The sequence below is a fragment of the Pogoniulus pusillus genome, chromosome 18 (assembly GCF_015220805.1).
Source record: "Pogoniulus pusillus isolate bPogPus1 chromosome 18, bPogPus1.pri, whole genome shotgun sequence".
In the NCBI taxonomy this organism is placed as follows: Eukaryota; Metazoa; Chordata; class Aves; order Piciformes; family Lybiidae; genus Pogoniulus; species Pogoniulus pusillus.
Window position 1 is genome coordinate 16,533,107 of NC_087281.1, and position 24,310 is coordinate 16,557,416.

General features: G+C 41.1%; 3 protein-coding genes across 8 annotated transcripts in view; 2 read left to right on the plus strand and 1 right to left on the minus strand.

The window, feature by feature from the left end:
• The window catches only part of SLC35F3 (solute carrier family 35 member F3), a 152,707-nt gene extending 150,878 nt beyond the window's left edge, over positions 1 to 1,829 (plus strand). For 5 of the 6 annotated variants that reach the window (XM_064158550.1, XM_064158553.1, XM_064158555.1 and 2 more), the window contains one exon: positions 107 to 1,829. In XM_064158550.1, coding sequence (XP_064014620.1) covers positions 107 to 351 — 245 coding nt within the window. In that variant the 3' untranslated portion in view covers positions 352 to 1,829. The remainder of the gene's footprint in view (positions 1 to 106) is intronic. The other variant, XM_064158552.1, reaches the window with a different exon arrangement.
• A 3,861-nt stretch (positions 1,830 to 5,690) lies between these two features.
• LOC135183500 (cytochrome c oxidase assembly factor 6 homolog) lies at positions 5,691 to 7,753 on the plus strand. The gene is made up of 2 exons (XM_064158556.1): positions 5,691 to 6,212; positions 7,318 to 7,753. Exons 1-2 carry the CDS (start codon positions 6,069 to 6,071, stop codon positions 7,411 to 7,413), a joined length of 240 nt encoding a protein of 79 aa, XP_064014626.1. The 5' UTR covers positions 5,691 to 6,068; the 3' UTR covers positions 7,414 to 7,753.
• A 1,114-nt stretch (positions 7,754 to 8,867) lies between these two features.
• TARBP1 (TAR (HIV-1) RNA binding protein 1) overlaps positions 8,868 to 24,310 on the minus strand; it is a 40,999-nt gene continuing 25,556 nt past the window's right edge. Inside the window, exons 19-30 of the mRNA XM_064158557.1 lie at positions 24,119 to 24,190; positions 22,889 to 23,009; positions 21,294 to 21,404; positions 20,628 to 20,777; positions 18,223 to 18,309; positions 16,638 to 16,834; positions 16,070 to 16,151; positions 13,749 to 13,920; positions 12,608 to 12,799; positions 11,583 to 11,707; positions 10,332 to 10,468; positions 8,868 to 9,253 (exon numbers count right to left, since the gene is read on the minus strand). Of these exons, the coding sequence (XP_064014627.1) occupies positions 9,088 to 9,253; positions 10,332 to 10,468; positions 11,583 to 11,707; positions 12,608 to 12,799; positions 13,749 to 13,920; positions 16,070 to 16,151; positions 16,638 to 16,834; positions 18,223 to 18,309; positions 20,628 to 20,777; positions 21,294 to 21,404; positions 22,889 to 23,009; positions 24,119 to 24,190 (1,612 nt within the window). The 3' untranslated portion in view covers positions 8,868 to 9,087. The remainder of the gene's footprint in view (positions 9,254 to 10,331; positions 10,469 to 11,582; positions 11,708 to 12,607; positions 12,800 to 13,748; positions 13,921 to 16,069; positions 16,152 to 16,637; positions 16,835 to 18,222; positions 18,310 to 20,627; positions 20,778 to 21,293; positions 21,405 to 22,888; positions 23,010 to 24,118; positions 24,191 to 24,310) is intronic.

The following is a 24,310-nucleotide window of genomic DNA, read 5'->3' on the forward strand; positions in this document are numbered from 1 at the left end:
CTCTGCCACAGACCTCCTTCAAAGCTGAGGGGGCAAGAGGGAGGGAAGGGGATGCCGCCCTGATGCTCTGTCCCATGTAATAACGCCCATTCAATGTCCCACACAGTTGTCGATCACTACACGAGTGAAATTGTCTTCAACAGTGTCCGAGTAATTGCCATCGTCATCATTGGCCTGGGCTTCCTCCTGCTGCTCTTGCCAGAGGAATGGGATGTCTGGGTGATTAAGCTCCTCACACGCCTCAAAGTCCGCAAGAAGGAAGAAGTCCCTGAGGGGAACGGAGACATCGCTTCAGGACTGCCTAACAAAAGCCGGAGGACTCGCCCCTCCATGGCATCCTTTGCTCATTAAATGCTCCTTCTACCAAAACTTTGTGGCTAACATTACCTGTGACGCTGAAAAGGTCTTTCCATGGGAAGAAGCACACCTGTCCAACACGGTGTACATACCTGTACAGTTTTGATATGATCACCATCTAAGGCATCAAGTCTTGGCATGTCCAGTTTGCTCGTCCTTTTTTTCACACCAGACCTTTCACTTTAACGTAGTACACTGAAAAGAACTGCAAACCAAGAACCTCTCTTCTCTTTTGAAATGAATGTAATATATAGTCAGAATCTATCTGCATAGGCTACTTTCAAGAATGACTTTCATGAAAAGCAGGGCAGACCTTTTGAACGTTAGGTACCAGAGGAGGCATTGCACACTGTGATTTAAAAGAAACAAATGCTATGCTACATCACATGTTTATTTTTGACCAGAGCTGTACTCTGAAAAGTTTTCAAGGAAGGAAAAGGGTATCTTTCCAGGGATGGGAAGATGGGGTGAAGGGTGGAAGGAAGGAAGGAAGGAAGGAAGGAGGTTTGGAAGTCACTCTGTGTAGACGAGTGCAAGTTGCGCTGCAACCAGGAGAAAAGCGAAGCACTCAAACTGCTTGCACTAAAGCACTAGAGAGAAAGCAGGCTAGAGCCCAATCTCCTTACTCTGTACGTGACTGTAGTCCACACTTAAAATCATGCAAGAGAAATCCAGTGCCTTCTACAGAACTCTTGTCTTTAGCCACACAGAACCAGGTCCCACCACGAGGCACTTGCAATGACAGGGCTCAGGCTTGCAGCCCCAGGGGGACCCCAAATTCCCAGCTACATGAGGCCACACTCCCCTCTTCACCCCTCTATAAACACTGTGGCTTCTGTGAGAATGCAGGGCCCAGGGGACCGCAAGTTTGTGCGCAGGAGACCTGGTTCTCTTCTCACTTGCACAGGTTTTGCCCCTGTGTGGAGCTCTGCTTGATTAACAGCAGTGTGAGGAAGGGGAGGTCTTGTCACGTGTGGGACCATCAGGCCGGAAGCGCTCAGCGGGGCTGGCAAGAGCGTGGTTGCTGATGTACAGTCTGAGAGCACGGACTAAGGGGGTGAATCGCCAGTTGCTTTTACTCCATAATTGTGAGTGTTAAGAGTTAAAAATGTAAGATATTTACATCAAATGTAACACTTTTTATGAAACTTGTAAGCACCAGGATGTTTACTTATGCGATTTTGGTTCGCCATTGAATTTCTATCTGTGATAGATCACATGCTATGTAAAAAAAAAAAAAGGGGGGGGGAGGGAAAGGTTATAGTTTACTATTTTTGAAGTTTACATTGTTGCATACAAAATTGAAAGTGTTCTTTTGAACTGCTGCCATAGCCTAAGTGTCCCTGCTGCCACTGAGGCCCTCTTTGTCCCAGGCAGTGGGTGGCATCCACTTTAAAACATTCTAGCAAATCAATTTCAGATTCCATTATCTGTTTGGCAAAGCTAACTAATAATAAAAAAACTTAAACTCAGCCTTGGTCGGGGCTATCTCTTTTCTTCTCTTGACTGCAATTTTGTTGGAGTTCTACTGGGAGCTGTACTTGGCCAAAGTGATCAGAAAGGAAAGATGTGGTTATCAAAGCAACCTGATGCACTTGGTGAACTGCTTGCCAATCTGTCCTTGACATCAGTCTGCTGTAATCCTGCTGGACAAATCCATCTGGAAGCCTGATGTTGGGCATCAGTTAGGAAACACCTGCCCAGCAGAATGCAGACCAAATGCAAAGCTGACCTTCCTTTGAAACAGACATACTTTTTTTCCCTGCTCTTCTGTCTAGGATGGTTGCATTCATATCAGTAGTCTTCAGAAATACATGGCTATTGAAGGGGCTATGAGTGGGACATGAGTTTGTACAATATTAAGCCCTAGTCCAGGCTGTTCCCTACAGGGGAACACCAATCACCCACCCAGACTCAGAAAGCAGACTGGGAATAGGGGAGCTACATAGACTCAGAAACCAGCCTGGGACTGGGGCTTTCTTCAAGGAAAAGGGAAAGAAGAGAAGCCAAAAATGTTGCAGTTAGCATGAAGCAGGAGCACAAGAGAGATGCTGACTGTCACAGGACAGCAATTACTTTCAGGAAACACTTTCCAGGGATAGATGCCCTCCTTTCACTTGCTACAACTCCAATTTGAAGAAACCAAGTCGGTGCATACGTGCTAAAGAGAGTTTGGCTCCATGTCCTTGATCATGTACTGCAGAAAGGACAGAGCTCTTCAAAGCCTCCAAACATAAGCTGCAACTTGGCAAAGGCCAAAGCTGAGAAACCTTTCTCATGGCCCTTGTACAAACTGTCTCTGCAGAAAGTGCCAGCAGTAATGGACTTTGACAGATGAGTTTAATTAGCTCATCGTATATAAAAGAGAGGCAGTTAGATTTTTCTTCTTGAGCTGGCATGTTCTAGGGCATTTCCAGAACAAGCTGCACTTTATCTAAAGGCTCTGGACATTTAAAAGAGGGGGAGGGAAAGGAAAAAAGGAGCTGAAAGATCTTGTGAAAGCAGAAATGAAGTCAAATTAAGAGTTGTCCACCTGCAGTCTGAAAGTCTTCTTTTAAGAGGAAATCACATTCCTAAAGACAGGACCAGTAACTTCACCCACTGTTTCCAAAAACAATAAGCCTCATTTCTTTCTTCTACCTGAAACTCTATTAGAGGGAACGTATATAGGCACAGGATCATTCCAAAGAAGGCATCAATCAGTATTTACCCATGCACATTACAGACACACTAGGTTGCAACCAACTTATTTCTCAGTAATGAAGAGAGGAACTTACAATGAAAGTTACAACTCTGGAAAAGCAAGGTCCAAGCAGCAAGATTTATAAGAGCTCGCAAAACGTGAACTTCAGTTTCAATTTCCTGCCCTGCTGGCTATGAGCATGCATGACAGACCAGTGAACACAGACTTGCTGTCTCACAGCAGTAGGTCTTGCTATCCCTCTGGCTTCTGACGCTGCCAAGTCTTTAATGACTGCAGCCTAGGCAGAGTAAGTTGCAAAGTACTCTCCTGATTTTTGGCCAGTTATGTATTTTGAATGCCTTCCTGACTTGTAAACAAAAGCAACTCTCTTTCATTGTGTGATTTTGGATTTGGTCAAAGGAATTGCAAGCTTGGCTGCTAAAAAATTGATACTGATACTGACCTAGGGAATAAATAGTCACCATGTCTGATGGGGATGTTGCCTTTGTGCATGAATCATAGAATCAACCAGGTTGGAAGAGACCTCCAAGATCATCCAGTCCAACCTAGCACCCAGCCCTATCTAGTCAACTAGACCATGGCATCAAGTGCCTCATCCAGTCCTTTCTTAAAGACCTCCAGGGACGGTGCCTCCACCACCTCCCTGAGCAGCCCATTCCAATGGCAAATCACTCTCTCTGTGAAGAACTTCCTCCTAACATCCAGCCTGTGTGTATGCAATCCCACCCAGTAAAGGACAGCTACACTTCACAGGCAATATTTATAGTGAACAGAAAGTAATCAGTGCACCTGAAGGATTATTGAACAGAATACCTGAACGCAAGCATGCAGATGGGGTTTTAATAAAGTAGTTTCAGTTGTGTTTCAGAGAGAACTAGGAACAGCTCCTTTGCTTTTAGCATATAACATGCCACAGAGCATTGAAGACATCCAAATGAAACTCTTCCTATTTACATAGCTTTGAAAATTGGAGTCTGCTTGCAGAACAGGCAGGCTCCCAGGTTCCCACCTAGCTTTCTTGCAAAAAGCTAAGCACCAACACTGCTGCAAAGCAAGCTTATCTCAGCCTTGCTAGGCTTACAGAATTGCTAATCAAGAGCAACACAAGAGTAAGAATTAGTCAGTGTGCCCACCTCACCACTGCCTGCTTTTCCCCAAATGCTCCTTTTTCTGTTTTCTTCCTAACAGCTGAACAAAAATAGAATAGTGGCATTAAAAACAAGTGTCTATAATTAATATTAATTACTTCATCACTACAAAAGAATCCTTAACCTCCATTATTGTTTTTTTCTTCCTCATAGTATAGTGGTGAGTATCCCTGCCTGTCATGCAGGAGACCGGGGTTTGTCTCCCCGACGAAAACTTAGCCTGGAGAAGAGGAGGCTCAGGGGTGACCTTATTGCTGTCTACAACTACCTGAGGGGTGGTTGTGGCCAGGAGGAGGTTGCTCTCTTCTCTCAGGTGGCCAGCACCAGAACAAGAGGACACAGCCTCAGGCTGCGCCAGGGGAGATTTAGGCTCGAGGTGAGGAGAAAGTTCTTCACTGAGAGAGTCATTGGACACTGGAATGGGCTGCCCGGGGAGGTGGTGGAGTCGCTGTCCCTGGGGCTGTTCAAGGCAGGATTGGACGTGGCACTTGGTGCCATGGTCTGGCCTTGAGCTCTGTGGTAAAGGGTTGGACTTGATGATCTGTGAGGTCTCTTCCAACCCTGATGATACTGTGACACTGTGATACTGTGTGATACTGTGGTAACCACCACTGCTCTAGGTAGCATTTTGAGACTGCATTCCACAGACTCCCTTGATGTCCATGAGAGGTCACAAAGACAAGCAAGCCCTTCTCCACAGACTTCAGATCACTCAGCAGAGGTCCAAAGAAGGCAAACAAGTAATTGTTTTGTCTATTCTTTCTTCAGTCTCCATATCAGCCTACACAAACAGCTTAGCCCTGCTCCCCAGCTAAGCGGCCTCATGCTGCAGGGCTACTAGTTATGGACGAGCTCTTTCCCGGTAAAGCCACTGGTCTAAGGGCGGCCAAAGGCTCAGCACCCTGCAGACGCAGGCTCCTCCTAGGTGCCAAAATGTCACCCTTCTCCAAAGCGCAGTGTGTTACCCTGGCGACACATGCCAGAGCTTTACAAACCGCTTCGTGTTTCCAGCTGACCCGTGAGCAACAGGAAGGCGTATCAACGCCAGAGGGACTGGCTGCCACACGAAAGCCCACCGAGTCCCCAGCGAGGCAACGAAACGGCGCTTGCTGTTTACGAACGCCTCAGGTGTATGCCTGCGCTGCTGCCAGGCGGAGCAGACCAGGCACTCAGCCAGCCCTCAGGCTTCTGCCATCATTTATTCAGCTCTGCCACGGGGAAACTCCTATTTCACCAGGGTAAATCACTTCCTCCTCGTTATCAGACTGATTTAGTGGCTGAGTCTGTCATGCGAAACCTTTCCGAAGTGTTTTTACAGCGGGCACAGCGCTGCGTGTAAAGCTAAACCAACTCTTAAACACGCCCTCCGCAAACCCACGGCCCTCCCTCCTCCCACCTGAAGGAGAAGGCTCCCCCCCCCGCCCCCGCAAATGTCTGTGGGAGGAACCGCTGCGGACGGGAGCACTTGCGGAGCTCCGCAGGCAGGCCCGGTGCGGTGCGGCGCGGCGCGGCCGGCCGGGAGGAAGGCGCTTCCCCCTCCCCATGGCGACCGCAACCCCACCCCAGGGCAGCCCCAGCCGCCCGCCTCGCAATCCAACCTCACCTCGGCCGCGGGGCTGCGCCTGCGCACCAGGAGAAGCGGCACAGCCTCCGCTCCAGCGCGGCGGCTTCCGGCACCGGCGCCGTGACCTTCTCCGCGGCAGGCCGAGCGTGCTGTAGGGGCTGGAGCCTTCTCTCTGGTGAGCGGTGCCGGTCAGGCCTCCATTTCCCGGCCCTCAGGGCCGCAAGCAAGGCGGTAAGGGCTTGCAGCCGGCTCGGCCCGCGGACAGCCACCGTTTGTGTTCAGGCCGGTAGCGAAGATGTCGGCGCCGACGATGGAGGAGAGGAAGGCCTGCTGGGGGGCCCGGGACGAGTTCTGGCAGTGCTTGGATAGGCATGCGGACGATGCATCCCAGTGCGAGAAGCTGCGGCTGTCCTTCGAGTCACGGTGTCCGCAGCAGTGGGTGAGCAGCCGCCGCTCTGTCCGCGGCCTCCCAAAGCCCCTGCTAAACGGCAGGAGGGTTTCGTTGCACGTGTACCTTGTTAAGGGTGGCACCTCCTGCTTCTTGGACCGCAGAACCTGTGCAGCTTTACACCTGAGGGCGCGCCCTGCTCTTGCTGTAGCTTGGTGTGCATGCTTTTGGTCTTGTTGGGAAAGGAAAACTCCTAAGCAGACCTGTGGGCTGTGGACAGTAGTGGAAAATACATAGTGTAGAGGGAAGGAAAACACGGTTTCGAACTTTAAGCTGTACAAGCATGCATGCTTCTTGTTTAATTAAAGTTCTGAGAGGTACTCGGAAACTTCTAGAAGTGCACAGGAATTACTAAAGGCGGAAGGTTCACACAGAAGGGAGGTGACATGCAGGGCTTGCAGGTTCGTGCCATCTTAAGACTCGCATCTGATGCTTCCCTGTACATATAGAAATTACCTTCTAGGTGGAGTGCAATTTCACAGTGAACCTTCTGCTTACACATAGCTCATTCCTGTGCTTTTTACTTTCCTAAGCTGAAGCTCTAAACTTTTTTCATGAAGCAGTAGCATCTGAGGGGCTGAAGTTCCTGTTGGAACTAGTAGGCTGAAAATAAGTTAAGAAAAACCAAGTATGTTGACAGTTGCTGTACTGCTTACACTTCAGATACAGCAGTCATGTCATGTGTAGCAATGATGGCTTCATCTGCAATGCTTTGCACCATGCGTATTAGTGGCTCTAGGTGATGAGTTCAGCAGTCATGCAGTCTGATACTACAAGTAAAGCAGCTAGACTCATCTTTGCATTATCAGCAATCTTTTCTGTTTTCACTGCTATGAACAAAGCAAGTAGACTGTTTTAATCAGGTGTTCATAGAAGTAATGGAATTATGACAAACCAAAGTCCACTCCCAACATGGTAAAACTTAGAAAAACCAAACATGCTCCACTCTTTAGTCTTCAACAGAGCAAGAAAACTCTGAACTAGTGTATTAATATCTTCAAGTTTGCTGACCAAAGACTGTTTTATTCCTTAGCATTGTTATGAACAAAACCTCTTTCTCTTCTGGTTTCTTCTGATGAATGTATTTTTTCAACAGGTTAAATACTTTGACAAAAGAAGAGACTTTCTGAAATATAAAAAGAAGCTTGAAACAGAAGGGTATCATCCTCCAGAAACTGCTGGAAAGGCTTAGGTACTTTGCTTTCAGAATAAATCTGTTGAGAGTAACTGAAAGGAAGAAGCATGAGGAAGCAACAGGAGGTCCCTGAGCTCAAGAGCTGGTGACCTGACTCTCCCCCTGAAATGCAGGCTGCTGTCCTCCTCGCAAGGCCTCATGTCTACTGAAAAAAAACAGATGGTCACAGACAACATTTTCATGAGTGTAAGTCAAAGATGAAAGAAAGATGCTGTGATGCTGTTCATGAATCTAAGGTTTTGAATATATAATGAGTCCATTTGATGAGAAGAAATTATTATTTAAGAGTGCAATGTACATATTCTGAAGAGAACAATAAATACTTTTTTTTTGACAAGTGAACTGGCTTTTCCTTAAAACCACAAGCCACTCCCCCTTCTTGTCAGAAGGAGGTGGTGGTATACTTTGTCATTTACAAACTATTTTAAAGTCCAGTTTATACACCATCAGCTACTCAAAGACCTAATGCATCCTGTGCATGTGATATATAATTTACATATTTTGAGTATGCTCATTGTAAGCAGTAGGAACTTCTTTCTGTGTAAGATTTTTTTACATTTGCAGTAACTGTTTTCAGTCAGCACCTCTGCTACAAGTATGGCAGTTACTGAACATGATTCCCACATTATGACCTTATTATTGAGTGTTTCTGATTGCCTTACTGATGCAACTCCTTTTAAAGAGACAGACTGGTTACAGGAGGAAGGCATTTAAACAACTTTAGGAGGGACATTGAGATGCTTGAGCGTGTCCAGAGAAGGGCGACGAGGCTGGTGAGAGGCCTTGAGCACAGCCCTACGAGGAGAGGCTGAGGGAGCTGGGATTGGTTAGCCTGCAGGAGAGGAGGCTCAGGGGTGACCTTATTGCTGTCTACAACTACCTGAGGGGTGGTTGTGGCCAGGAGGAGGTTGCTCTCTTCTCTCAGGTGGCCAGCACCAGAACAAGAAGACACAGCCTCAAGCTACACCAGGGGAAATTCAGGCTCGAGGTGAGGAGAAAGTTCTTCACTGAGAAAGTCATTGGACACTGGAATGGGCTGCCCGGGGAGGTGGTGGTGTCGCTGTCCCTGGGACTGTTCAAGGCAGGATTGGACGTGGCACTTGGTGCCATGGTCTAGCCTTGAGCTCTGTGGTAAAGGGTTGGACTTGATGATCTATGAGGTCTCTTCCAACCTTGGTGATACTGTAATATTACATTTCTTTTATATATATATAAAATTCTAACATAATTTTTACAAGCTAGATTTAAATATGGTATATCTAGATGCTGGAAGCATTAAATACTTTGGTCACTAAATTTTTATTGTCATTATAGGAAGGCACCACTGCATTGTCAAGCACGTGCATCACAATTTAAAGCACAGGATTACTACCACCGTTAACTTGAGTTCAGGACTGTTCACAGGACTATGCTCATGTTCTAACAGTAGAAAAATCAACACACACCCCCTATGCAATATAAATAATATTTATTTTCAATCCAAGAATTTTATTTAAGGAGGTAAAGTATTAAGGCATTTAAAATTCAGTCCAAACACTATAGAGAAGAAAACATGCAAAACTTAAGAATCCTCATTCACCCTGAGTTTGTATCTCCATCTATTTAGAATTTCACGTTGTAGCACCGTAGGAAGGCACCCAGCTGTACTATAAGGCACAAAGCTCTTGGCAGTTACTTCTGTTGTTTTTCCTTGATCACTTGCTGCCTCGTGTACTCCCAGATCAGCAAAGCTCCACTTACATGAACATTGAGTGACCGAATAATACCCTGCTGAGGTATTTCCACACAGACATCCAGATGGTGGATGAGGTTTGCTGGGATTCCTTCATGTTCATTTCTAGTAAAGAAGAAACAGTCACTTGTATCTGAGAAAAGACAGGTGTTCCAGAAAGCAGGAGATGCATCCAAATACTAACTGACAAATGGTCTATCTGCCCTCCATTTAACTGCTGAGGACAACGCATGAGGATGTGTTTTAAAAACGATTCTAGATACAAATAAACCACTGATGTAGGAAAACGGGCAGAGCACTTCAGGTTTAGTTCACTGGTCCAGCAGTAGCTGAACACCCAACACAAGGACTCCCTCTCTGCCTTTATTTTCAAACTCCCTACAGCAAAATAAATACCACCATACAAAGCTGCTATCAAGGCAGGGAAGCCTAAGTGCCACCCACTTAACATTCCATGAGATAACAAGAGAATGTCAAAACTGATCAGTCTTGGAACTGCAAGTGCTTCGTCTCTTCAGAATAAGCAAACCAGAAGATCCCAAATGTTATTAGCAATTAGAGCTATGGTTTTAATTGGAAGAGAACAAAGCGATTATGAGAACTGCATTCTGAAAATAAGCTACATATACATCAAGTATTTCTGTACTAGAAAGACAGAGTGGTCTCACTCAGTGGCTCTGCAATTGCAGTAGTTTTCTGACTTTAGGCACTTCTCTAGGTTTTTTTTGAAGTTGCAGAGGGGGAGGCCTTTTGTCACATCCAAAGCTATTACAGGAACTGGTTACTGCTTTTCTGTGAAGTCATCCCAGCCTATGATTGTACTGCAAAAATTTCATAACTTCATCCTTAATTTTTAAAGCATCTTACAGCTTTGCATGCTCCCATTCCAGTCCACCTCACCAAGGTGAGCAGGACCAACAGACCTCCTTGCTGACATCACCATGACCTACATAGCTACACATACAGGGCCCCATACTAAAGATGAACTATCCCACCTGGAAAACTATAATCCCTGTTGTTGCTACCTCGACCCACAAAGAAAAAAAGAAAACAAAAAGAATCATAGTGTAGTCACTTCCCATTCTGAGTCCACCTTTAGCAGTGTCACTTGGTCATATGACCAAACTGACTAGCAGGAGAGATGGCTGAGAAGATGCAGATTTACAAAAAGGCATGTTCTTACCCCAGCAATAATAGTGACTTCTCTGGAAAGCAATATTCTGTGAGATCAAAACTTCTGGCTGTCTGCTCCACACCAATGATAGTGTAACCTTCTGTTTTTTTCTGCTGTAAGTACTCAACAAGCTGAGATGGTTTCACCTGTCCATAAAAAGTAGAAATACATATTTCAATATCACCATTTGTAAGCTTCTGAAGTTACTCTAAAAATACCAACTTTACTTGGACAGTATTTAAGATGAATTAGTTTTATCCCAAAAAACCCTGTCCACATACATTGGTTAGCATTTTAAAAGCTCTTCAGCAATTGCACAAAGTTTAAGTAATGCCACAAGAATGTACTCCATGAATACAATGAGCACAGATTTTAAGCTTCTGACAGCTACAAGCCTTACATCTGAATGTGAAAGAATCACTTCGCATAGGGACAAGGTGCATGGTGTTTATTTAACCTGGAATTCTTCTCCAAAACAATACAACAGCCAGTACTGAACCTGAGCTGACCTACATGTCTGCCTTACAGCTTGTTACACCTCCCAGTGAAAAATTTCTTAGTTGCTTTCATCCTACTCTCTAAACTGCTTATTTATATTCAATGTCAATTTCTTCATGCAACAGAAGCTCCATCACCAGTACATTTCTGTACAGAGGTTAGGCACCACAACCTGTCCGTCAGCATTCTGTTTAAGGCAAAACACACTATAGCTATCCTGAGGAAAATAATAATTAAAAACTTGTACTGAATTCTTCAGGTGATTGAAAGCTGATCTTGAAAAACTGATTATTATAAAATAGCACAAACATATTCTCTACCAATTACTAAACGCAAGAGATTGAAAACCTCATTTTTATAAGCTAGACAATCAGTGTTCTAAAAGCTTAGCACAAGTTAGCTTCAGGCAAACTCAAAAAGATCATCCCCACAGTTACCAAAAGCAATGGATCGAGCAAGACAAATGTTCAACTTCCATCAATACACATTCAGTTCCAATACACCACTATGAAACAAAGTAAGATGTAACAGTGACAGCTCACATAATTCGTTTTTTCACAGTAAAAAGAAATTAAAAGCATTTATAAAGTTCTTTTTTATGAGATTGACTCAAACTTTATATCAAGAGATTCAAGATCAAATCTCAGATACAACAGTGGGAGTCTGTTGAATTAAAAGTTCATTTTTGCAAACAAGGACTGAACTATGCATCTGATGAACTGGAGATGTACAGTACATTTCTTAGCTATTGTTTCCATTCACCTCAACAAGGGGGAGCCATTGCTCTGCAGAAACACTAAGATGCTGAAATTGCTTATCCTGTATATAATGAAGACTGCCAACAACTAGTGCAGATGCCCCAAATATTTCACTTGTACGACATAAACCTACAAACAGAAGAACAAAAGTGATTTTTGTGTAGAAAATAAACAAGCCAAAATATTTTAGCAAGTGAAAAGGACAAGAGTAATGGTTACTTTAATCCTCTATTTTTAATTAGTTTCAGCTGCTTCTTAGATCTGTTCCAAGCCACACCTTCATTTACCAGAAGGAAAAAAAAGTGTTTTGTAACTTATCAAAAAGAGTAAAAATAGAAAAGCACTGTGTTTGACAACATGCTTCTACAATACTAATTACACAAAGTAATGCTTCAGTGTATGAGCCTCAGGAGGGGTGGATGGACAAACCTATCAAATGAAAGCCCGGAGAGAATGACACATTGCAGCACTACAGGGCAGAGAACACCAGCTTGTGGGCTTATTTTTCATTACTTCTCACTGCAGCCAACAGCAAGCACAGTGCAATGAAGTATTTGCAGGATTTATTAAGTCACAGTTTGTATGACATTGTGAAGGGGTACTTCATCAGGAACAGGCAATTTCCTGTTCAACACTCACAAGCAGATGTACAACATTTGATTCAGTTTTTATAGAAAACATGTAAAAGCAAATAATTTAACAGTACACTTAGCTAAATAACTGTAACAAAGGATATAGAAATAGGAACAAAGCATAATTTACAGCAAAGTGTTATTTAATTAACATCTGCTATATACAAATACTTTTTCCCCCCCCCCTTAAAATGCAACTATAAAAGACTGTAATAAAGGTATTATTTCTTTTGGTTATTTTTTTTTTGGAGGATAATGATGTATTTATTGAAGTAATACTTGAATAATTTTCAAATTATCCACACAAGATGAAATTCATTCCTAAATTCATTCCTCTAATTGAAGTGGGCTCAAAGGCCAACTTAGAAAAAGTTTAAAAATGTGCAATCAACCTTACCTCCTAAATTGGTAGGTTTATCAATAAGTGAAGCCACCACAATCAGTCTGCTGTTTGATTTACCAAGTTTAGCAGCACGATCCTGAAGTACCATTTCCAAGTCTGAACCAGGAGTACTGTTTTTCCAGGGTATAATCTTTTTCTGAACATCAGTCCATTCTGTCTGGTTATCTGTTTCAGCTGTGTTTGAACCTGTGAAAACAAGTTGTAGTCATATGCATATGCCAGCAGTAGTGAAAACTACTGCTTCAGTACAGTAAATAAAATTATCTAAATGATGATACTGTAGACACCATTATATGGATTGAGAGCAGATCTGGAGAGAAGGCCTTTGGGGTGCTAGTGGATGAAAAACTGTGTATGAACCAGCAATATGCACTCAGAACCCAAAAACCCAATAGCATCCTGGGCTGCATCAAAACACAAGTAACTGGCAGGTTGAGGGAAGTGACTTTCCCTGTGTACTCTGTTCTCCAAGACCCCAGCTGGAGTACTTCATTCAGCTCTGGAGTCTTCAGCACAAGGCAGACATGGATCTGCTTTAGGAGGTCCAGAAGAGGGCAACAAAGATATCAATGAGCTGAAACATCTGTCCTATGAGGATAAGCTGAGAGACTGGGTTTGTTTAGCCTATAGAAGAAAAGGCACTGGGGATACCTTACAGTGGGTTTCCAGTACTTAAAGATGACCTGCAGGAAGGATGCAGAAGGACTCTAGCAGGGAAATCAGTGACAGGACGAGGGGTAACAGTAACAGAACTACAAGATGGTTTATCTAGATTAGATACTAGCAAGAAATTCTTTACTGTGGATGTACCAAGACAATGGAAGGCATGTCCCAGAGAACCTGCAGATGCCCCCTGCCTGGAAGTGTTCAAGGCCAGGCTGGACAGAGCTTTGAGCAGCTTAGTCTAGAGGAAAGTGTCCATGCCCATGGCAGTGGGGTTTGAATGAGATAATCTTTAAGATCCCTTCCAACCCAAACCATTCTATGATTAGTCATCAACTGCTATTTTATGGTTTATACTCTGCTCACACAAATACAAGTCTACTTCAACTAAAAAATGCAGAGATCAGACTGAATAAAGAAGTGTACAGCTACTACAAACAATTAGATTTAATACAGACTAGCTATACTTTACCTATGTCTTGCTGAGACCAGTCACTTGGTTTCAGATCACAAAGTTCTGCTCGAGAATGATACCACTGAAATGCTGGTGGCAAAGGAACATCAGTGAATCTGTCAAATTTAGAGAGTGAGATCCATTCATCTTCAGCGAGTTCCGAAAGGCGGGGTAGAGTGTAAAATATTGTCTGCAATGTAACACCATCCTATCAGAAGAGCACCACTTCAAGCAAGCAAGACAGACAATAAATTCATCTCTAGTCATTTTACCACAGATGTTTTATCTAAGCACTCAATGATTTTAATGTTTGTTTTTTCTTGGTACTTGATATAACTTATTAGTATATTACTCAGCACTTTAGATACAGGGCTATCCCCAGGCTTTCATAAAACTCATCTCTCTCATCACTTTAGATACAGTGCTGTCTTCAGGCTTTCATAAAACTAATGTCTCTCTCTCTCATTAGACCTCTTTTAAGGTCCTGCATTGATTATGGTTACCACTCATGAACTTCTCATAAAGAAAGGTTAAGTGGGACAGGGATCTGCTGGAGAGGGTCCAGCGGAGGGCTATGAGGATGATTAGGGGACTGGAGCACATGCCTTATGAGGAGAGGCTGAGGGACCTGGGGCTTTTTAGTCTGGAGAAGAGAAGACTGAGAGGGGACTTGATAAATGTTTATAAGTATCTGAAGGCTGGCCAGGAGCTGGGGGACAGGCTCTGCTCACTTGCTCCCTGTGATAGGACAAGGAGCAATGGGTGTAAACTGCAGCAACACAAGGAGGAACTTCTTTACTCTAAGGGTCACAGAGCACTGGAATAGGCTTCCCAAAGAGGTTGTGGGGTCTCCTTCTATGGAGACTTTGAAGGCCTGTCTGGATGTGTTCCTCTGTGATCTGTGTTAGATAGTATTGTCCTGCTCTGGCAGGGCAGTTGGAGTTGATCTCCTTGGGTCCCTTCCAACCCCTAACATCCTGCGAACATCCTGTGAATGCAGTTTGGTTTAATGTCAAAAGGAATACAGAAGTCAAAAGCACTACACTATAATGATAAAATCCAACTCAGCATTACCTATACAGGCAACCACATTGTAACAAGGAGGAACACACCCTAAGGGAAAGGCTGAATAAGATGAAAAGTGTAAAATCTAGACAATTTGTTTATCCCCAATGCACCCTGAAGATGAAGGTAAAGATGCACCTTGAATACATCCAACAAGTACTTGACTCATTCTGGGTTTCTTTGGTTGGTTGGTTGTTTTCCTTCAGGATTTTTACTTCTGAATTATGCTAAGGCATATCTAGCATATTTAAGTCTCCACAAAAACATTTCACAGAACATTGATTAAAAATTTAAAACATAGAAAAAAAAGGTCCTTCTCTGCAAAATGACACAGTCTGTGCCAGAATGCATCTACCCCATTTCATAATCATATTCTTCTTGTATTGTCAGCTAAGTTTCTCTATCTCTTTTTATTTGCACTCTTATTCTTGCCTTTCTCTCCTCAGTCTCTACAACTACCTGAAAGGAGGTTGGAGCAAGGAGGGGGCCAGCTTCTTCTGGCTGGGCAACAGGTTGGACTGGATGACCTTGGAGGACTCTTCCAATCTGGCTGATTCTATGGTTCTATGTTACAAGCTGTGCCAGGGAAGGTTCAGGCAGGATATTAGGAAATAATTCTTAACTGAAAAGGTTATCAAACATAGGAAGGGTCTGCCCAGGATAGTGGTGGATTCACCATCCCTGGAGATGTTTAAACAGTGTGTGGACTTGGCATTTAAGGACACAGTTTAGTGCTGACACATCGGTGCTGGGTCAAGAGTTGGACTGGATGATCTTTGAGGTCTCTTCCAACTGGATGTATTCTGTGATTCTGTGTATTTACTCAGCAGTTAGTTAAGCTACAGCAAACTGAATAGCTGAAAAAGATGTTCTAGAAGTTACGTATCAATACCCTGGTTGCATCAAACAATAATTCAGTTAAGCAACCTCAAGTTACTTCTAAAAATAGGAATTATTTCTAAAAATCCTAACAAACTATATGCAATTAAGTGGATACTCCTCAGTTATTTTAACTTTACCAGCCACAAATGCAACATCTGATGAACTCCCAGATAGATGGGCACACTCATCATATACACCTCTTCTTACACGATCTCAATTTTTAACATAGTATTAATTAGAGAATCAAGCTGCAGTCTTAGCCTGAAAGAAAATATAATTCTTCAGAGTTTTGCATGAGTAATAGTTGATCATTCAACCTGCATTAGAATATAGGAAGATGAAAATACAGTTGTCAAAACAAATACAATGATGAGCAACAGTCTTGGACTTGCCTCTAGATTGTAATCCTGAAGTGGATTAAATGTAGCAAAGAAGAAGTGATCCTGGATTCGCTGCCAGTTCCTTTTGGCATTCCTGCAATTACAGAAAGTAAAGCAACATGCACAAAAAAGGCAACACACTGGATTTTTTTTTCAATTGTCAGACTGGCATAAAGCAACTTGATTGTACTTACTATATGTTTATGGTAAAGAAAATAATTCAGCAATTAAGTAAGGAGCCATTAGAAAAAACTAAAACCTAAAACCAAACAACCAAACGCCAGCACTTGGGAATTATTTTTTACCAAGAAAGGCTGTAACGTATGTCCAAATTCTCTTAGTGAAAGAAGCAAATTTGTCAAGAACATCTCATCAAGGTCTCTGAAAGAAAACTGAGTACTAGCCTGTGGCTCAGTGACAACTTCTAGCTGTCATAAAACCCTCCCAAGAACAGCAGTTAAGAAAACCCCAAAACATAACCCCCCACAGGAATCACCAAGTGCTGTTTTCAAACACTGCACTTACTGCAGATAGCTCAGAAGGACAACACTAAGCTGCATGTCAGAAGAACGTTACTAACCCTGTGCCATGCATATTTTCCACTTGCTGAAGGCTAGATTCAATAACTGGTGTCAGAGCTTCAAATTCTTCCACATGCAACATTCTGCACATGCTCCAAATTTGTTTAAGGGCAACTAACGCATAAAGTCGAACACTGAAATTATGGTTAAAGCACCACTGCAGAACAATTATAATGGCTTTCTTCAAAGCTGGCTTCTAAAAAACAAAGATGTAAACAACAAAAAAAGTTTCTTTATGTTAAATCTTAATGTAATATTCAGAAGTAACAAAGCGGGGCACAAAAGCACTGTGTTCCTCAAATCACAGCTTTTCATACAGTCCAAAGCTTTAACGCTTCATATATGAGCAAACGCAGGTCCTGCTTTCCTTCCTTTCTTCTCAGCAGGGCTCAAGCCTACAGCCTCAGTTGTGTTTTGAAAATGTATTAATTTACTTTACAAATTACTATTCTCAATACACAGCTACCTCTACTTCTGCTTTTCTATCACTTAGATCTTTGTTCTTGCAAATGTATGCAAACATTAAACAACAGAAATGCCTGGATTGCTATAGATGTGAATCATAGAATGGTTTAGCTTGGAAAGGACCTCGAGGATCATCCAGTTCCAAGCCCCTGCCATAGGCAGGGACACCTCCCACTACAACAGGCAGCTCAAGGCCTCATCTAACCTGGCCTTGAACACCTCCAGGTAGAGAGCATCTACAACCTCCCTGAGCAACCTGTTCCAGGGTTTCACCACTCTCACTGTGAAGAACTTCTTCCTCACATCTAGTTTAAATCTCCCCTCTTCAAGTTCGAACCCATTACCCCTTGTTCTGTCAGCAGTTGCTCTAATCATGTCCAGAGAAGGACAACGAAGCTAAGCTGGTGAATGGCCTGGAGAGCATGTGTTATGAGGAGTGGCTAAAGAAATTGGGACTGTTTAACCTAGCAAAAATGAGACTGAAGGGAGACCTCATTGCTCTCTAAAACTACCTGAAATGAGGCTATAGTGAGGTGAGCATTGGCAGCTTCTCCCTTGGATTACGTGACAGAATGAGAAGAGATGGCCTCAAACTGCACCAGGGGAGGTTTAAGTTGGGTATTAGGAAAAAATTCACAATGATCAGGCATTGGAATAGACTGATCAGGGAGGTGTTCAAAAACACAGGTAGACATGGCACTGCTAGAATTCCAAATGAAGAATTCTAAATGTAATATGGACTAGTTATTGCTGATAACTTCCTATTTCAGTATTGTTATTCTACAGAAAGATTCACTTCTTCCAGATTATCTCTAGCCACCTTCATGCAGATGAAACTAAAGCAGCAACAAAACCACGTGCATCTAAACTTTAAACTGGAGTAGCTATTCCAGGAAAGCTTACAAGTAATCAGGCACTAAGTATCCAGAGCAGCTACTATTTAGCTAATTTTTCCAAGTTCAGTATCTTACAAAGGTAATGGGAAGAGCTAGTGTTGGATACCTTATTTGGAAGAAAGTATTAAAAATTTCTTTAAATAGACTGCAAAAATGTTTTTCATTCCATAAATCCATATACAGTGCAACTGAAAAAAGAATGACCACTTTTAGTCAAACATACCTTCTCTGAGGTATTCTGAAGAATGATGTCAAAGTGTGATAACACTGATAAAAATGTGCAGATGCTTGTTTTAAGCTTTTCTTCATTCTAAAGCAAAAGAGAATATAGTAAGAAATATGCATATGTAAAAGATTTTATACCCTTTTTCACAGCATGTAATGCTGCAATAGTATCAATACTATTTAAAAAGCCATATTTCCACAGCAAGAATTACTAAACTTCGAAGTTTGTATTATTAAGATTTTTACTAAGACATAATTCCAAACAAAGTATACAGCAGTGTAAGAGAGTTAAAATTCAACCCAAATTCACTCAAATAAAAACCATGGGGATTTTTTTTAAGTGCTTGCACTTCTCCATGTCATCACAAACATGGCTATCTGACACAGACAGAGTAGGCTAGCATCAGCCTTAACCATGATCTGTACTACAAGAAATTTGTTTCCTCCTTCTATTAACAGATATAGTTCCTATTCATCCCTTTCATCACAGCACTGCACTGGGTGCTCAGGTTCAAATTATTTTTCAATACAGAATGTCAATCATAAAATTGTTTAGGCTGGAAAAGTTCATAGATTCCAACCATTAACATGGTTAACTTCACTGCTAAACCATGTCCCTAAGGCCTTCACTGTAGTCCACAGGTCTTTCAAATACCTTCAGGAATGATGATTCAACCACTTCCCAGGGCAGCCTGTTCTTGTCAATGAAGAATTTTTTCCTAATGTTCAATCTACACCTCCTCTAAAGCAACTTAAAGCCTTTCCTTCTTGTCCCGTCACTTGCTCCTTGGAAGACCAGACTGACCCTCACCTCACTAAAATCTCCTTTCAGGTAGTTTTACAGACCAACAAAGTGAACCCTCAGCCTCCTGTTCTCCAGAGTGAACAATCCCAGTTCCCTCAGCTGCTCCTTACAAGACTTGGTCTCTAGACCCCTCCACCAGATTCACTGCCTTTCTCTGTGGACACACTATGGCACCTAAATGTCATCCTTGTAGTCAGAGGCCCAACACTGAACACAGTATATGGGGTGAGGCCTCACCAGTGGGCACATGATTGCTTCCCTACTCCTGCTTACCACGCTATTCCTGTTAAGAGACAGGATGCTGTTGGCCTGATTCTGAAAATCCCTTGCAGAGTCACCATTTTCCAGAATAGCCTCTGAAAATACCATCTGTATTTCTTTTCATAAATCTATGTATTTTCTGCTTGCTCTGTTTGTTTGAAGGGGTCTGCTGTGATTCAGTACATTTGTTATCAGCATCAGATCACTTTGATCCAACAGATTATTGTCTACTAAGACAACAGTAATTTCATCTGTCTGAGCTTTTGGCAAGAACCCTGAAAAAGGATGAGGTTACATCTCTTCCAATGCTTTTCATCAGTTCATATTAACCATGATGACACAGCTTTATGCAGTTCAAAAAGCATAAATTGCAAATAGAAAGAAAATTCTTTTAACCTGCACAGAAAAGAAAAAATCCACCCAAATGAAAAAAAACAAAAAACACAAAACCAACCAACCAATCAAAATAAACCCCAAACCCCACACCCAACACCACAGCATGCATCATGAAAAAAAGTAAAGCTGTCTCCAAGCAGCACTTAAAATCTGCCTGGTTTGGGGCAAGAAATTAATATCTAAGTGTACATAGAAGTTTTCCCAAGTTTTTTTAATTTTGATTTTTATTGTACTGTTTGACCTTTTTAAAAACTACTGAACAAGAGGGGATGCAAATACACTCATTTCCTACTCAGCCATAACATCCAATGATAACAAATTCATGACAAGTACTATTTCTACAAGTCAGCTTTTACCTAAAGTAGAATCCAAGAAATAAAAATATTAAAAGCTAATAAATCAGCTTTCAGTCAACCTTTTCATGATTTCTTGGTACCATAATTCTAACTCTGCCTCCAGTCTAGAAACCACTTCACTGTGATAGAAGTCCCCATTAAAAGCTTCAAAACAAAGTATTAAGACAGGTCACGTCCCCGCTGCCAAGTAAGATGCAGAAGACAGAAGCTGGATGTGGAAACCACAAGTGATTTTGTGGTATCTTTGCAAACTCAGAATCTAGGGTGAGTTCCTAATCTGTGTTCCTAATGGCTCTTGTATGGGTGAGTATTCTAACTCGTTATGCCAGCTCTACTCTGCCCAGAGTAGTGCATTTTAAGAGGAATTCTCTCAACTGGACAAGTTTACTTATCTTCATTCACTTCTATCACAGATGTTTAAATGTTTCTGAGTGTAATTCACTTCCAAGTTAATTAACTGAGCTCCTCATCAGCCCACTGCTTCTAAAGGAAAACTGGAATAAACAGAATGTGATATGTGACGAGACAAACTGTACCCTCTTAGTTATAATTACTCTTCAAGCAAATGCCCAAGTTCTTACTTACATAGCAAAAGCAATCCCAGAATTTGTTAAGGAATTGGGAGTATTTATGTAGACTCAGGATAATAATCCATTCTATGAAGTATTTCACAGATGCCTGATTGTTACCAAATCCAGCCTGAAAAACTCTGTCAAGTATTCCACACAAAAAATTCTGGGAAAACAGAATCAGATACTAATTCAGTACATTGTTAAGTTATTTTCAAGAAGAAAACTATTCTAAATTAAAAAAATCATTCTCAGATCTAGCATTAAATTAGAAATACTTTGTCCTCAGATGACAATATTTTAGAACCATCTAATTTCTTTATTATACTCCTAAAATATTTTATTATGAAGAAGCATTAGCTGAAAGTCAAACTTCTCCACTTTGAGTACTCACAAATTACTAGTGATTTTACTAAATGAAAAGCTTTAAATCAGATAGTCATTACAGTTTTAGTTAGCTTTAACAGCAACAGTCTAGTTACAAATAATAATATCATTCACAAATCCAAGAACCAGTTTTCAGTGACCTCTAAAAATGCATCATCAGTTCAACTGAAAGACTACACAATGATTCCATGCGTTTTAATACCTTGCTGTAACTGAGCATATACAGTTTGCATGACACCAAATTATTCTTGAAACTACATTTCTTTATTTAAGAAGTCAGAATGAAGAGCAATACCTGGTCAAGCTTTGGAAGAAGCAGTAAGAGTGTCTGCCACACACGGTTTTTAATTCTGTGCTGCAAAGAGTTTGCATAATAGCGTGTTCTAGCTCTGGATACCAATTCATCCTAAAGGCAAAGTAAAAGTTTTACTGTCTATTCCTCCTTTAAAACTGATTATGTGAAAGTATGATTGACTGAGAAAGCAGCATCTACTGCACATCTAAGTATCAACAACATTAAAAATAGGATGTTATGAAAAATGTATTCATTTCATTTATTTAGAATCAAATTTTGAAGCTTGCTCATGACAGCTTTGTAAAGCTGGAAAAACAAAACCAAACAACACTTTTTGTACTCTTTTGTAAGAGTACAAAAGTGTTAGGTATTAAGACTCTTCAAACAGTAGAACATAAAAAAAAATACAGCACCTACCTCATATGAACAATTAAAGCATTACTACATACAATGGAGTACACAGACCCAAACTTTCAATCAATTATATAAGGACTAAAGATCCTACATAGAGATGAATATACATAAATGAATTTATAGACATATGTATATAGACAAAAACATTGCTACTTTGCTGTCTGCATGTTAAAAAACATCTTAGTCATGCTACCTATTAGATGAGCTTCTAACTAAAGCTCTAGTTTTGAGACAGAAATTGGTATTCTGCAAGCAGATGTTTTACATGAAGAAAACGAATGAGATAAATTCTTTTAAAAAGGTTAGCCATTCATATTCTTGCACAGCTTAGATTCCTTTTCTGGTTTTGCCTTCAAAATGCATGACATTCAAAATTATTTCCTTAACTTTTAAAAAATATTAAAATGTAAATACACCTTATTTTTACATCTTTAAGCTTTAAATTTAAGAAATTTAAGATTGTAAAGTTCAGATTTTCCACTTGATTTATAATACAAATAGTATCCATTTTTCTCCAGTACCTGACAGGAATGAAGTCCTCCCATTTGGGTTATCCAGGGAGGTGGTTGAGGCCAGGCTGGATGAGGCTCTGGTCAGCCTGATCTAGGGTTGGGTGTCCCTGCTCATGGCAGGGGGGTTGGAACTAGATGATGTTTGTGGTCCCTTCCAACCCTGACTGATTCTATGATTTCTTGTTCTTCAGACAAAAGCAGAATGCACAGGTGATGTTCTATTGCAGCTGTACTATTATACCACTGACTATGCTCGCAATAAATAAGCAGCAAAATCAGACCCCAGCCTTCTCTATTAGTTCTATTTATAAAGGTCTTCTAAGGAGACAGTAGCACTCTCAATTCAAAAGATAAACCTGCAGTTGTTTAAAGTGAAATGTGTTGCTTCAAAATACAGCCTAAAGAAAGCTTCTTAATGGAACAATGGTTACAATCTGGGTAATGTCCAATGAAGTCAGAAAATTCACTAAAAAGAGAAAAATAAACCCCAAAAGACAATTTTTACTATCTTAGTTTGGCTGAATGAACTTGTTTCATAACAACAAGAAGCAGTACTACTGGGCAAATCTAGAAAGATCATACAAATAATTGTAACTAAATTCCTGTAAACTTTCTGGTTTAGTAACTGTGCTGATACTACATTTATATACCAAAAGAAATGAAGTTTACTTTATCAAGTAGTTTGACGAAAATGTCTTCCATAAACTTCTTATGCAAGATATTTGATCCATCCAACAAGCACAGGAATTTAATAGCACAAATCCGAACGTAATGATCATCTCGATTTGTACTGTAAAAATATTAATTAAACAAAATTAAAATCAAACTCTGCTGGTGTAAAAAGTACTAAGCATCACCTTGAACATACAGTCATCATCTGTAGAGAGACTACACAAATATCCAGAACCAGAATGTTAAAGTTTGCTCATCATTGCTTATGAAGAAATTGATACCTGTCCCTGTTGCTATCTGCATCTTTAATAGCATCTAACTGTTCAAAATCATTTTCTACAGAAACAGTTGTATCATTAAAATTTTCTGATGTCCCATGCCTGTAAACTGTAACCTTAAAATGATTAATTCATGCTGGCAGTTTTGGTCAAATATTCTAGTCCAAAACAACACTTGATTTCTATTAGTAACTCAGGGACATCTGAATAATTAGCACCAGGAGGAGAATTAACGGTATAGGTAACAAAGCTGATATGACACAGTTGCAGACTGCCATCATCACATATTTGAAAACCAAGAAACCTTTGGCAGAATACACAGTAGTAGTAAACTTTGGAAGTCCATTTTTCAAAGACTCAGGGTTTATCTCAAAATACTACGTTAGAAAGACTTCTCTGACTTTCTTCCACTGAGTAAAGTTGGGAGTGAAACCACAACTAATTTCAATAGCACAGTAGCCAGCATCCCCATTTCACGAATTGCAAGCAGTGTCTATTGCCAGTATTCAAGCTAAACAGGCCTACAAGCAGCATTAAAAAGCCATGGTCCAAAAATGCCTGCATTAAAGCCCAAGTTTCTTAATTATTTTGTCTACAGTGATAAGATACATATCAACTTAGACTCCTAAAAAGTATTATTTTTATGAAGTGAAACAATGAGGAATAGTTATTTCAGTCCCATTGGGTTAACAAGTGTGATATATTTTCCTGAAAATGCTTGGCATCTGTCTGTGTTTTGTATTTGAATTATGAATATAACATGATGTATATTCCTTTCACCAATATTTTTAAAGGTTATGAATATACTCCTTCTGGGTCTCTTCAAACTCAATCTATTACATAATTCTACCATAAGAAGCTGATACCAAAACCAGAATCTTCCCTGTTGTAGCATCAATTCTAATGAAGAGATACTAAACAATCTAAGATGTATCCTAAAATTCATTACCTTTCTGTAACGACATTTGCTGCACATTCTTCTCCAAGATTTTCTATGAAGGCCTGCACATCCTGAATAAGTCTTCACAGAAGAAAGAAAACAAAAGCACAAAATTAGCAAGATAGTATACAAAAACCTGTTTTCAAGTTATCTCAAGGTTTAAATGAAAGCAGTGCACAAAACTGTAATAAAGATTTTATA